This window comes from Myotis brandtii, unplaced genomic scaffold (genome assembly GCF_000412655.1).
Source record: "Myotis brandtii unplaced genomic scaffold, ASM41265v1 scaffold160, whole genome shotgun sequence".
Classification (NCBI taxonomy): Eukaryota; Metazoa; Chordata; class Mammalia; order Chiroptera; family Vespertilionidae; genus Myotis; species Myotis brandtii.
The window spans coordinates 140,386-155,133 of NW_005355833.1; the positions used below are offsets into that span (position 1 = coordinate 140,386).

Below are 14,748 nucleotides of genomic sequence, written 5' to 3' on the forward strand. Positions count from 1 at the left end.
GATTTCAGAGAGGAAGAGAGATAGAAACATCAGTGATGAGAGAGAATCATTGATCAGCTACCTCTTGCATGCCCCCCACTGGGGATCAAGCCCACAACCTGGGCATGTGCCCTGACCTCCTGGCTCATAGATCAACGCTCAACCACTGAACCACGCTGGCCAGGCTAACCCTCATTTCTACCTGTACCCTCAAACAGGGTGCTTAGGACAGGGCCAGTCAGCCTCTTCAGATGGGGGAACCCTTGGGGTAAATAACAATGACAATAGCAGGGCAACATTAACACTAATCCTATATAATAAAGAGCTAATATGCTAATTAGACCGAACAGCAGAACAACCCTCTGGATGACCTTCCGGAGGAAGCTGGGGCTGCGAGGGCCAAGCCCCTTGCACGAATTTCACGCATTGGGCCTCTAGTAATGATAATAATAGCTAACACTTGTTGAAATATTACCACTATGCCAGGCATTCTAAATATTTTATAGGCACTAATTAACTTAACAACTCAATAATCTGATAGACTTTATCAATATTCCCCTTTCTAAGAAAACAGAGGCACAGAGAGGTAAAGCATCTTGCCCAAGGCCACACAGCTAATAAGCAGCAAAGCTGGTATGTGAAGGTAGGGAATCTTGCTCCAGAGTCTCTTCAAAACCATCACACAGTACTGCATATGGTAGAAGCTCACATCATTTACCCAGAGAACCCAGAGATGATGTTGGGGTAGCTGTCCCATCCCACTGCAGCTACCTGTTTATCTGAACTGCAGAGAAGCTAATGGGTAGACTCAAGCCCCAGCCTTGCTGGCAGGGCCTGCTGAGAAATGCAATAAATGTCCTTCCTATAAAGGTCAGTTCTGGAAACTTCTGCTTTAAGGGCATTGCTCATCCCAAGAATTTCATTCATTTCAAAAAGAATATATTGAGCAAATGTTCACATTGTACATGGAGGGGGCAGTAGGGGGCGCAGGGTTGGAGGGAGACAGATTCTGAGTATAAACCGTGTCCTGTGGGAAAGGAGGAGGTGGAAGGGTTAATTCTGAAGAGAGGAGCGTTCAGGGAAGACTCCATGGAAGAGGTAGCGTTTGCTTAGCCTGAAAGGTGGAGGAGGATTTTCATAGACTGAGATAAGGAAATTGGGGGTGAGCATTCTAGGAAGAGCATGATGCTTGAGAAAAGGCACAGGTTGAAGCACCAAAGCAGACACTGCGTTTGGGGAAAAGTGAGTTTGGTGTGGGTAGCACAGGTTTGTGGCAGGACTTAGCAGGAGATGAGGTTAGGGTAAACTAGTTTTGAGGAAAGGTTACAAAGGACTGGGGTTTGAGCTTTACTTGGTGGATATGAGAAGCTGTGGAGAGGGGTGATGTGACTCTAGTCTCCAAGTGGAAAGACAGCTTGACTAAGTGCCCTCGCCACAATTCAGCTACTCCCCAGTGGTCAGGAAGAAAGGTCCTCACTTTCTGGATCATTCCTCACATGGGCACTCCCACCACTCTTCTAACCCGAGCACCCTGACACCCTCACTCTTTCCCTCTCACTCCTGTTCACCGTGGTGTTCTGACCAGGTGTGGACCCTGGGGTCTAACCCTGCCAGAGCAACCTTGAAGCAGAGACCAGTGGAGCTGTCCAGGGTGCTGAAACAACGCCACTCCCACTTTTAATTACTTCCAGTTGAACGACTGGCTCCCCTACCATTGTTTCATTCCCATTTTACAGATGAGAAATAGAGGCCCCCAAAGTTAGCACAACCAGAGCTAGGAACTGAGCTTCTTGCCTTCCAGCCCCGGGTTCATTTCCGCCACTCGAAAGCCCTAATATAATTCAGCAATGCATGCCCCAAGTGATTCCATTCATGCTGCCATGCTCACGGGGCCGATGCTCTAGCCACTGAGCAAAACTGGCCAGGGCCTTAAAATCTTTTAAGGAAAAAGGCAGGTACATAAATTCACAAGCCAACCAGTAAATAAAGGCTTTGATAGTTATTACTGACTGTGGGACATTTGGGGTAGGGTTTCAGCCAAGTCTGCTCGGTTGATTATCACGACCCTCCATCCAGCTCATTGCAGGAAGTCCCATTCATTCAGAAGCTGGGTTGAGGGCAACAGTAATGAGTCCCCCCTTAGAGCCTGGTGCATGCAGGAATGAGTCACTAGATGAGAACAACTGACTCTTCTGTAATCACCTCCAGTGGCTCTTGTTCGATACCCGACAGGGCCCAGAAGAGCCTTCCCAGGTATAATGAGGCTGGGTGGGAGGAGATGGATGGAGATTTGCGGGGTCTCACCAGGGCAGCTTGACTCACAATCTGTCTTAGCCCCAAGCCTCAGGCAGGGGGCACTAAACAGCTAGCTGATTTCTGTAAGTGCCAAGCCCCCCAAGTGGCCAGACTATGAACTCAGATTTGTGTGGTTCCGTAGTGACCTGTCACCTAACATATGATAGTTCAGTGGCTCTCACCACTATTGGCTTTGTGATCCTAGGCAAATGACTTATCCTGTTTGAATTTCACTCTCATTTGCAAATTGAGGAATGTGAAAGTGCACCTCCATAGGGCTCCTGAAAGAAATAGAAATGAAGCATGTAGCTAGGACTCCATCACTGTTTGCTGCTAATGTGAATATTATTTTTATTGGGCACAAGTTCCTTGATGGCTGGATGGGTGTCTGATGAGACTTTCCATATCCCCAGCTAGGAAGGTAGGAAGGAAGGAGAAAGAGTGTGAGGGCCAGCACATCCAGAATGCCAGGTGGGACTTGTTTCTGCTCTACTAGTATATTCCTGTGGCCTCAGTGGGTGGGGACCACCTTGCTGGAGCAGGCATGTCCCTGGGTAGTTCTGAACTACTTCATCAGCACTCCTCACATTTATGTTGACCCTGAGACCATTGTCAGTCCTCAGAGACTGTGCTTTCATAGAGCTATCCCAATATCCTCCTTAACAAGCCCTTGGCAGGGAGAGGTCTGGTGGGATGGGATTGCTGAGGATGAGCCTTCACATCCATTACCACATTGGCTACTCACATCCAAAAACAGGCAGGACTGATGTGCCTCCCATCTTACAGATGAGGAAACTGAGGCCCAGCAAGGTGAAGTGACAGGTCCAAGATTACTGAGCCTAGGATCAGGGTCTCCAAACACTCAGGAAAGGGCTATTTTAATTAGTCTCTAATTAATTGCTGATCCTAAAAATATCTTTTGTTGTTTTTAATTTTTAATTTTTTGTTAATCCTCACCTGAGGATATTTTTCCATTGATTTTTAGAGAGAGTGGAAGGGAGGGGGAGAGACAACATGCCTAAAGCCATAGAACTACCCCAGTAGTCAAGATGCCTGCCTCACTAGCAGGCTGGTGTGGTCAGTTCACTTCAGCTTCAGTCACCTGAGCTATGTGAGATTTTAATTTCAAACAACTTTCTCACCCAAACCTCAAACCTAGGCACTGCATTTTTCTATGGAAGTTATGGACAAAGCTCACATCAATAAAGGTAAATTAGAGACAAAACCTGCAGGAGAAACAGACTTGTTTCTTTTGAAGATGCCACTGGAGCTAATTCTCACCCAGCTTATCTGCACTGGGGAGGAGGAAGAGGGAGCGGAACTGAGTTTTGTTTTATAGACCAGGGGCAACCAGCCTGCAAGACATGTCACCAGGCAAACACACTCTCCTACAGTGCTTAGGGCTTCCTTGTAGGATCTCCACCTTGGCAGCACACTGGCTTCAACCAGACCATACCCAGACCAAATACATCTGCATCCAGGGGCGGGCGGGGGAGAAGGGGTGCTGAAAAGCTCCCCAGGTGATTCCAGTGGGCAACTCAACTTGAACACCATCCCCTTCCTACAAAACCGAGGCCACTGATCAGCAGCACTGGTATCACCTGGGAGCATGAGAAATGCAGAACTCTAGGCCCCTCCCCAGATCTATGGGATCAGAACCTGCCCTTTAACAAATCCCACTGGGGATTTCTAAGGTCACTGAATTCTGAGAAGTGCTGAGGCAAGACACTTGACATCTCTACACCTGACAGCAACTTTGCGAGGCAGGTGTTCCATTCCACAGGCGAGGAAACTGATCCTGAGAGAGGTTGACTTGCTGGCCCAAGGTCACACAGCTGGTGAGTAGGACAGCCTAGATGTGGCCATGGTTTCAAAGGCCATACTTCCTACTGCACAGACCACTTCCTACAGCACAATTAAAAAATATGGCCATGGCGGGGGGCCCTGAGTTTTGGGGTCATGAGACCCGCTAAGCAATTTCCACCTTTGAACAGGTTTGAGTCCCTGGAATCAAACCTCATAAGCACCAGCATAATTCATGAGGAAATACAAATAGTAAACAAACATGTGGGGAAAAGGTTCACGATCCCTAGTAATCAAAGAAATGCAAATTAGAGCAACATTTGAAAATGAGGAGCCATTTTCTAACTATGTAATTAGAAAAAAAAAAGAATGTTAGCAAAGTTGTTTTGAAATAGGTACATTCATATGCAGCTGGTGGCAGTATAGATTTCTATAACCCTTGAGGAAAGTAATATGGTAACATCCATCAAGAGCCATAAATAATTATGCCCACTGACCCCGGGAATTCACCCTAAGGAAATCATTCAATAGGAGGGGAAAAGCTGTTTGTAGGGAGATGCTCCTTGCAACACTTGCTGGGAATGCTGAGAACAACTCTATGCATTGGGGCTGAGTTAACTGGGGTGCATCAGCTCCTGTGGTGCTATGTAGCCATGTAGAAGGATCATTAAGAAGCCCAGCAGCAAATGTTGGTGAAAGAAAGCAGATGGCAAACTGCCCATGTGCACTGTGATTATTATGATGTGAAAATACAGATGTTCCTTGACTTACAATGGGGTGACGTCCCGACAAACACATGGTAAGTTGAGAATATTGTAAGTCAAAAGTGCATTTAATACACATAACCTACGGGACATCATAGCTTAACCTGGCCCACCTTGCACGTGCTCCGAACACTTACATTGGCCTACACGTGGGCAAAATCACCTCTCTGCTGCTGCCGGGCCTCAGGAGGGAGCACCGTAGAGCATCTCACTAGCCCGGGTCAAGATCAAAATTCAAAGTATGGTTTCTACTGAATGTGTATCGCTTTCACACCACTGTAAGGTCAAAAAGTTGTAAGTCAAACCACCGTAAGTTGGGGACCGTCTGTATTGTGTGGACATGGACAGGGGAGAGCTGGGCACAAAGAAGACAACTGGTGTTTCAGGGTGAGGGGACAATGGTCAGAACAAATATCTTCCAAACTATTTAATGACATGATATAAGGTTAAGTGAAATAAGCAAATCATATTCAAAGTCATGATCTAAAGTATGAAAAAGGTGATGTAGATATATACAGACATGGATGATGAATGATGCCCCTCCTATTACTTTCGCAATGACACGCCCCAGCAGAACCGGCCCTCTGAAAATAGCCTTGAGGGCTCTCCAGTCACAGGCTCTGTGTCTGAGGGGGACACGGAGACACTCGCATTCCTTATCCCTGGGCACAGGGCCACACTCCCCGATTCCACCCCAAGGCAGGAGGAGCTGGCCCCTCTTCTCCGGAGTGAGGGTGGGGGTACAGAGCCATGGGAGACCCCTCCCATCTTACCATGAAGCCTGGGGCACAGGTGCAGCTCCCAGTGATGCTGTGGCAGTCGGCGCCATTCTGACAGGCGCAAGGCAGCTGGCAGCCGTCGCCATAGTAGCCAGCGGGGCAGGACTCGTTGCAGTGGTGGCCAGACCAGCCGGGCTGGCAGGTGCACGCTCCAGTTACTGGGTGGCAGCTGAGCACATGAGAGAGGATGAGAGGACGGTCTGGTCAGGGATGCAGGCATGTCCCACCCCCTGGTCTGCCCGGGGTAGCAGGATCAAAGGGTTTCTGAGGCTAACGTGTATAACGTCTCATTCATTTGTCAGAAGACCCCAAGGTCATGTGGTCTTATTATCCCCAAGACACTGAGGCTCATGGTGATTATATAATTTGCCTGAAGTCACATAGCAAGGAACTGACAAAATCAGGATTCAAATGCAGGTCTCTGGACCCCCAGACAAGTGCTCTTTATAGTACAAATACACAGAGACCAAAGCAGAAGGCAGCCTCTTCAGACCCTTCCCTCATGGACTATGGAGTCCAGACCTTCACCAGCTCTGCACCCAAGACTGATGTCTGGTGTGGGGCAGGCACAAGAGGGTTTCTGTGAAACCCAGCGGCGCGTTGCAGGTACTCAGTGAACGTTTGTTGAGTTAAATGACACCTCAGGGCAAACGGGGCCTCCCGTCTCTGGCAACGTCTGCACTGGAGAGGACGCTCTCTACCTGTGCTTCGCCAGGGCCCCTTCCTTAAGAGTGAGGAGACTGTCCCCATCCCCTACCTGTCTAGGCCAGAGAAAGGGCCACTTGGCTAAAGGCGGGAGCTGCCTGCCATGACCTCCCTTCAGGATGAGAGGGGATGTGAGATGTGGTGACTGTGTGCTTCTCAGGCTTCTGTGGGTGTGTAACTGACCGATGGCCCCAGCTGCGGTGCCTGGACTCCCTCCCTGCACTTGCCCAGAGGCCACACTCTCCCTGGGCTGTTCCCAGCTAGAGCGCAGCAGGGATATTAAGGTCAGAGCACATTCCCGGGAGAGCTGGGACTCCTCTGGTGGCCAATGTTGGTTTAAAGACTTCCCACCTTACCAAACTTTCCTGGCACGGCGCTGCGGTCTAAGACCTCCCATCAGTCTTCCTTGCTTCCTTCTCTCCTTCCCACAGGTCAGACCTGTATGACAGTCTGATGATGCCTACCCAGCCCCTTCCCCACTTCCCCTCACAGCTGTCTCCCTAGTAAATCTCTTGCACTTGGCAACTCCTTCTGGGAGGACTAGACCAACACTCCAGAGAAGAGGCAGGATGGTAGAGACGAGCCTCTTAGATTCCCTGTTACCTGCCTCCCTGCACCAGAGTCAGCCGAAGGGATGTGGTTGAAAGAAGCCTGCTCCGGGCTGGCAGGAGGAGCTTGGGTACAAGTCTTAGTTCTGCTAAGTTCCCCAAGGACATGGGCTTTGTCTCCCTGGGTCGCTGGTGGATCTCCAGTGCCTGGCTCATACTCACGGCCAATTAAATATTTGGGAATGAATAGTACTTTCACTATAAGTAATTATTTTCTGTGTCCGTTGACTTGTGTATCATATGTCTCCCCCACCCCCCCATGAGGTGACAGCCCCATGGGGAGAGCCTGCTGTCTGTTTCACCTCTGTATTGTACCCCGGGATGGAGCAGGGTCCCTGGCACACTGGAGATGCTCAGTACATATTTGGCGGATGAAATAATGAACTAACTAATTGTGTGAAGCCCAACCAAGCCATTTCTCTTCTGGGACCCCCTGGAAAATGAGGGATGGACAGGAGCAGGCAGTTCCTGAATAGGAAGTGCAAATAGCTAGTAATCATTTTGGAAAATGTTGGATTCTTAACTAGTCTCATTAATCATCAACTGCATATCACTTTTTATCTATTATAACAGTAAAAAGATTTTTTGGTTTAAAGGAACAAGATTCAATGCTGGTAAAGGTTTCTGAAAAACAATGTGAGGGTATGTATCGGGAGTCCTGCTAAAAACATTCAGATCCTTTGGTCTGGTAATTCCATTTCTTAGAATCTATCCTAAGGAAATAATCATAGCTGTGGGGAAAGATTTATGCATGCAGATGTTTCCCGAAGCATTATTTATAACAGTGGAAAATGGAAGCACTTTAAATAATAAATAACATGTGACCAGGCTGCTAAAGCGCCAGGTACTTTACACATATATTTTTAATAATCAAATAAGCCTGTGAACTAGGCATTGGGTCCTGTATTTTACAGATGGCACTTGGAGGTTATGTGACGTGCCCAAGGTCACACAGTGAAATCAGTGGCAGCCGGGATCGCACCCAGGTCTGTGTGACTGTGTTCTGTCCACTGCCTCATGCTGCCTCTGACAAAAGGATACTGGTGAAATGAATTATGACAATTCATAAGAAGGAATGTTTAAAAAAGCATTCAAATATCTTCCAAACTATTTAATGACATGATATAAGGTTAAGTGAAATAAGCAAATCATATTCAAAGTCATGATCTAAAGTATGAAAAAGGTGATGTAGATATATACAGACATGGATGATGAATGATGAATGAACAAATTACAACAAAATGGTTTTTGTGCTCCCTTCTGGGCTGACAAATTATGAGTGATTTTGAGTTTTTTTCTTTAAAGAATATCTTCCAAACTATTTAATGACACGATATAAGGTTAAGTGAAATAAGCAAATCATATGCAAAGTCATGATCTAAAGTATGAAAAAAGTGATGTAGATATATACAGACATGGATGATGAATGATGAATGAAAAAATTACAAAATAGTTTTTGTGCTCCCTTCTGGGTTGACAAATTATGAGTGATTTTGAGTTTTTTTCTTTAAATTTCTATGTATTCTCTAACAGTCCCAAATTGAGCATATATAGTGTGTCCCCAGAAAACGTAAACACACTTTAACAGCTGATAGTTCAACTTTGAAAATAAAATGTATTTTAATAAATACGGCCTTTATACAGTATACAGTGTGTGTATACATTTTTGGGGGGCCATCCTATATTTATAAACAGATATAAAGCAATTAAAGTATAAATATGTAAAAAAGAAGAATGTATGTAAAGGATGAGTTTTTCAAGACTTCCTGGCCTAGCCCTAATCGGTTTGGCTCAGTGGATAGAGTGTCGGCCTGTGGACTAAAGGGTCCCAGGTTCGATTCCAGTCAAGGGCATGTACCTTGGTTGCAGGCACATCCCCAGTCACCTCCCGTCTCTGGCAACGTCTGCACTGGAGAGGACGCTCTCTACCTGTGCTTCGCCAGGGCCCCTTCCTTAAGAGTGAGGAGACTGTCCCCATCCCCTACCTGTCTAGGCCAGAGAAAGGGCCACTTGGCTAAAGGCGGGAGCTGCCTGCCATGACCTCCCTTCAGGATGAGAGGGGATGTGAGATGTGGTGACTGTGTGCTTCTCAGGCTTCTGTGGGTGTGTAACTGACCGATGGCCCCAGCTGCGGTGCCTGGACTCCCTCCCTGCACTTGCCCAGAGGCCACACTCTCCCTGGGCTGTTCCCAGCTAGAGCGCAGCAGGGATATTAAGGTCAGAGCACATTCCCGGGAGAGCTGGGACTCCTCTGGTGGCCAATGTTGGTTTAAAGACTTCCCACCTTACCAAACTTTCCTGGCACGGCGCTGCGGTCTAAGACCTCCCATCAGTCTTCCTTGCTTCCTTCTCTCCTTCCCACAGGTCAGACCTGTATGACAGTCTGATGATGCCTACCCAGCCCCTTCCCCACTTCCCCTCACAGCTGTCTCCCTAGTAAATCTCTTGCACTTGGCAACTCCTTCTGGGAGGACTAGACCAACACTCCAGAGAAGAGGCAGGATGGTAGAGACGAGCCTCTTAGATTCCCTGTTACCTGCCTCCCTGCACCAGAGTCAGCCGAAGGGATGTGGTTGAAAGAAGCCTGCTCCGGGCTGGCAGGAGGAGCTTGGGTACAAGTCTTAGTTCTGCTAAGTTCCCCAAGGACATGGGCTTTGTCTCCCTGGGTCGCTGGTGGATCTCCAGTGCCTGGCTCATACTCACGGCCAATTAAATATTTGGGAATGAATAGTACTTTCACTATAAGTAATTATTTTCTGTGTCCGTTGACTTGTGTATCATATGTCTCCCCCACCCCCCCATGAGGTGACAGCCCCATGGGGAGAGCCTGCTGTCTGTTTCACCTCTGTATTGTACCCCGGGATGGAGCAGGGTCCCTGGCACACTGGAGATGCTCAGTACATATTTGGCGGATGAAATAATGAACTAACTAATTGTGTGAAGCCCAACCAAGCCATTTCTCTTCTGGGACCCCCTGGAAAATGAGGGATGGACAGGAGCAGGCAGTTCCTGAATAGGAAGTGCAAATAGCTAGTAATCATTTTGGAAAATGTTGGATTCTTAACTAGTCTCATTAATCATCAACTGCATATCACTTTTTATCTATTATAACAGTAAAAAGATTTTTTGGTTTAAAGGAACAAGATTCAATGCTGGTAAAGGTTTCTGAAAAACAATGTGAGGGTATGTATCGGGAGTCCTGCTAAAAACATTCAGATCCTTTGGTCTGGTAATTCCATTTCTTAGAATCTATCCTAAGGAAATAATCATAGCTGTGGGGAAAGATTTATGCATGCAGATGTTTCCCGAAGCATTATTTATAACAGTGGAAAATGGAAGCACTTTAAATAATAAATAACATGTGACCAGGCTGCTAAAGCGCCAGGTACTTTACACATATATTTTTAATAATCAAATAAGCCTGTGAACTAGGCATTGGGTCCTGTATTTTACAGATGGCACTTGGAGGTTATGTGACGTGCCCAAGGTCACACAGTGAAATCAGTGGCAGCCGGGATCGCACCCAGGTCTGTGTGACTGTGTTCTGTCCACTGCCTCATGCTGCCTCTGACAAAAGGATACTGGTGAAATGAATTATGACAATTCATAAGAAGGAATGTTTAAAAAAGCATTCAAATATCTTCCAAACTATTTAATGACATGATATAAGGTTAAGTGAAATAAGCAAATCATATTCAAAGTCATGATCTAAAGTATGAAAAAGGTGATGTAGATATATACAGACATGGATGATGAATGATGAATGAACAAATTACAACAAAATGGTTTTTGTGCTCCCTTCTGGGCTGACAAATTATGAGTGATTTTGAGTTTTTTTCTTTAAATTTCTATGTATTCTCTAACATTTCCAAATTGAGCATATATAGTGTGTCCCCAGAAAACGTAAACACACTTTAACAGCTGATAGTTCAACTTTGAAAATAAAATGTATTTTAATAAATACGGCCTTTATACAGTATACAGTGTGTGTATACATTTTTGGGGGGCCATCCTATATTTATAAACAGATATAAAGCAATTAAAGTATAAATATGTAAAAAAGAAGAATGTATGTAAAGGATGAGTTTTTCAAGACTTCCTGGCCTAGCCCTAATCGGTTTGGCTCAGTGGATAGAGTGTCGGCCTGTGGACTAAAGGGTCCCAGGTTCGATTCCAGTCAAGGGCATGTACCTTGGTTGCAGGCACATCCCCAGTCAGGGGCGTGCAGAAGGCAGCTGATCGATGTGTCTCTCTCATTGATGTTTCTAACTCTCTATCCCTCTCCCTTCCTCTCTGTAAAAAATCAACAAGAATATATTTTAAAAAAAGACTTCCTGGCTTAGAAATTCTTCCAAAAATTTCCAGAAAAACTCCTCCTGGAGCCCTACATGGTAAGGGGAGAAAGAGTGGCCTGCATGGATGCCAAGGGGCAGGAGGCCCCATTTGGTGGCCCTGACCCTCAGCCAGACAGTGTGGGTTATTCCTTTTTGTCCCAACACTCAGCAAAGCACTCGGGCATGGCCTTTCTCAGTTCCGACTATCCAGGGGCCTCCTCTGAGGTTTGGGTTTAGGGTTAGAGGGACCGGCTCAGTCACTGTGGTGGAGAATGAAATGCTTGGACCCAGGAAATGACAAGCAGGCGGTGCTGGCTGCAGCGATCAGCTGTGCCCAGCCTGGGAGATTCTAAAGGGTCTTAGGCACCCTTCTGCATTCCCATCTACAGAATCTCTTCCTGCAGGTCCTTGTTCTTGCGGGAACACCGCCCTAGGAGAAGCATGCTAGAGATACAGTGAACCAGCAAACGCTGACTTCTAAGCACGCCTGCATTTCCCATTTTCCACCACAGCTGTCAGCATTTTGGCTGCTCAGAGGTGTGTCTCAGCACCAATTTTACTCTTCACCCTGAGCACCCGAAAGCTAAAAACCAAACTTGAAATTCTTTCTTTCTCTCTCCTTTTATATCCCTACACTTTTATTATCTTTTTAAAAAATATATTTTTATTGATTTCAGAGAGGAAGGGAGAGGGAGAGAGAGAAACATCAATGATGAGAGAGAATCATTGATTGGCTGCCTCCTGTATGCCCCACGCTGGGGATCAAGCCCGCTCCCGGGGCACGTGCCCTGACCGGGAATCGAATCATGACCTCCTGGTTCATAGGTTAATGCTCAACCACTGAGCCACACCAGTTGGGCTATATCCCTACAATTTCATTTTAAAAAACAAGATCTCTATTTTCTTAATTTGGTCACTCATCATGTTTTATAAAAACTCAAAAACCCCTTTGAAAAGAGGGTGGGGAACGCCTGCTGCCTGAATGGCGATGACTGAGCACGTGCTCACTGTGTTCTCAGCACCTTCTCCACGCCTCCTGCTCTCCTCCTCCCGAGGGGGCAGAGCCGCTCACGCCCGTGGGTCACAGGGCGGGCAAATTACTGCTGGTTTGGCTCAGGCAAAAGTCACCATCACTGGTGCTGAGCTCTGCTCTGGGTCTCCTTCCTCGCCTTTCTCCCATTTCCCCAGACACAGATTAATCACAAGTTAATGGGAGCCCAAAGTTGAACAATATAGGAATCTTTTCAGGGTGGATTTTTCTGCCTTTTCCCCCCGGCTGCTCTGAGATTACTATCAATGCTGCATCTGTTGGCTGAATCAAATCTTTCAAAGGTAATACATGATCCTGGCTGCTAGAATTCGTCTCTGACAATCCAATTGTGGAGGGAGCTGGGAGAGGCCCGGCACGCAGGCACTCTTCTTCAAGGTTATTCCTTTGCGAAGGAGGGTGGCTTCTTTGTGTGTCTACACAAAGGGAATGGAGTGCTGAGGGATCTTATCAGCCACTTGCGCCTTCCCGGGCACGTGGACTTCACCTCTTTGAAGCAGCCTCTCCGGAGGGGCGCAGAGACGACAGGCTGGGGATGGCTGGATGAGCAGGGTTTCCTTGGGGTGGGGGCTGGGAGTCCTTGTCTTCCTCGTAAAGATACTCAAGGCCTTGCAAGCCGGCTGGGAGGGAGGGCTTCTGTCGTAAGCTCTTACAACAGAAGCAAGCAGAAGCCGGAGGAAAATGAGGCTAGGCTCCCGGGGGCCCCATGCTCCATCTCGGGAGTTGGATGGAAGCTTCACTTTCAAAGACCACAAGAGAACTTTACCCGCACCGGGCTGCTGAAAGGTGACGGACAGATTGGGAAATGGAGACGGAGAGAGGAGAAGCCCCCAGCTCAGGACATTTGCTCAGAGGTAGTTCTGAGGTCAGGACTCGGGGGCCCCACACCCCACCAGAACCTGCAGCTGCTCTGTTTTGGGATTAGGAGTTACAGAGGTGTCCCTCGGTTTTTCTAGGGCCCCAAGAGAAGGCTCTCTAATGGAACAAAGGTTGATGGGAAGAGGGAAGTGACCTGTGTCCACACAGACGAAGACAGCTCTTCTCTGTCCCTGGGGACAGGCCAGTGCAACATGAGACGCTCAGTCAGACTGGAGGCTCTGAGCCTCGGCAATTTTGCCTCCCCCGTGCCACCCAGGAAACGTTTCTGGTTTTCAGAATTTGGGGGCGGGGTGTTCCTACTGGCATCTTGTGGGCAGAGGCCAGGGATACTGCTAAACACCCTAAATTGTACAACAAGGAATTATCCAGCCCCAAATGTCAACAGCGGTGAGATTGTGAAACCCTGAGTTAGACTGAGCTTTGTGAGTGTTGGGGGCTCAGCCACTGGGGCAGTATGCCAAGAGAAAGGAGTGCGATATTTTTTAAAATATAGGGCTACGCCAGCTCGAGGGCAGAACCATCTGCTCTGTGCGGGCACTACGCCACGCTGAGGCTGCAGAGGTGGACGAGCCAGGCGCTCCTGTTCTCAAGGAGCCCAGGCTCATGTGGATTCTGAGGAGACCAGCCTGGGGGGTTGGCTACCCGGTGCTCTCGGAGCCTCCACTTCTAAGTAGCGCTACTGCCTCCCAGTCTCTGAACATGACACACATTAAAGACAGTAAAGTAAATAATCATCAATATTGGATGGGCTGAGATTAGCGACAGAGAAGAGGGAGTCCTTCCAGATTAATAATGCATCGAGGACTCCTTCAGAGAAGGGATAAATTATGCAGGGCATGGCTGCTCAGGCACGGGAGGAAACAATAGCTCTTTCATTTGGGCCCTGGTTGGATCTCTGTGGCAGGGACTCGCCCTGCATTAGATCTCAGTAGCAGCCTTGCTTCCTGTCCCAGAGAGGGGCCTCCACTGGCTTCCCAGCAGGCATGGGGGTTCCTGTGTCCCCTAACTATGAAACAGCCTGAGCTAGTTACCCAGTCCTTTGACCAGTCATGTGGAACTCCTGTGTTTAGAGCATTGGAGCTCTTACCCTGGCTTCTAGCCTAGTTGCCACCTCCTTCCCTGACCAGCATAGCAGTCTCCAGTAGTTCTTTCTGCACACAGCCCTGGGCCACAGTGACTTGAGCACAATGTGGACCAGTCATATATATATTTCAATGATTCTAAGATGCATTTTCTCCCACATTTTCATATCTCTGATATTGAGTGTGTTATACAATCAATGGTGCATCATGATTCAGTTGATAGCATTTTCCTTGTTTAGTAGTCTATAAAATACAGCTGTGCCTCACAACTGGTTTTGAAGAAATATGATAGAAGGTGTTCAGTGTGTATGACTGCCCCAGACCTGAGTACCTACGGGCTGGACTAGAGATGAAGGACCCTTTATTTCCTCTTTGCAGTCCACCCCTGCAGGCATTCAGTGTTTGTTGAATGAATGATTGAGCAAATGAGTGCTCAGCTCATATATAGGCCAATTCTGTTGGCTCCAGGCCC

The 14,748-nt window shown here is 47.5% G+C and overlaps 1 protein-coding gene across 1 annotated transcript in view; it reads right to left on the reverse strand.

Annotated features, from left to right (window-relative positions):
- The window catches only part of MEGF11 (multiple EGF-like-domains 11), a 270,798-nt gene that overhangs the window by 49,916 nt on the left and 206,134 nt on the right, over positions 1-14,748 (reverse strand). Inside the window, exon 11 of the mRNA XM_014536317.1 lies at positions 5,615-5,789. Within this exon, the coding sequence (XP_014391803.1) occupies positions 5,615-5,789 (175 nt within the window). The remainder of the gene's footprint in view (positions 1-5,614; positions 5,790-14,748) is intronic.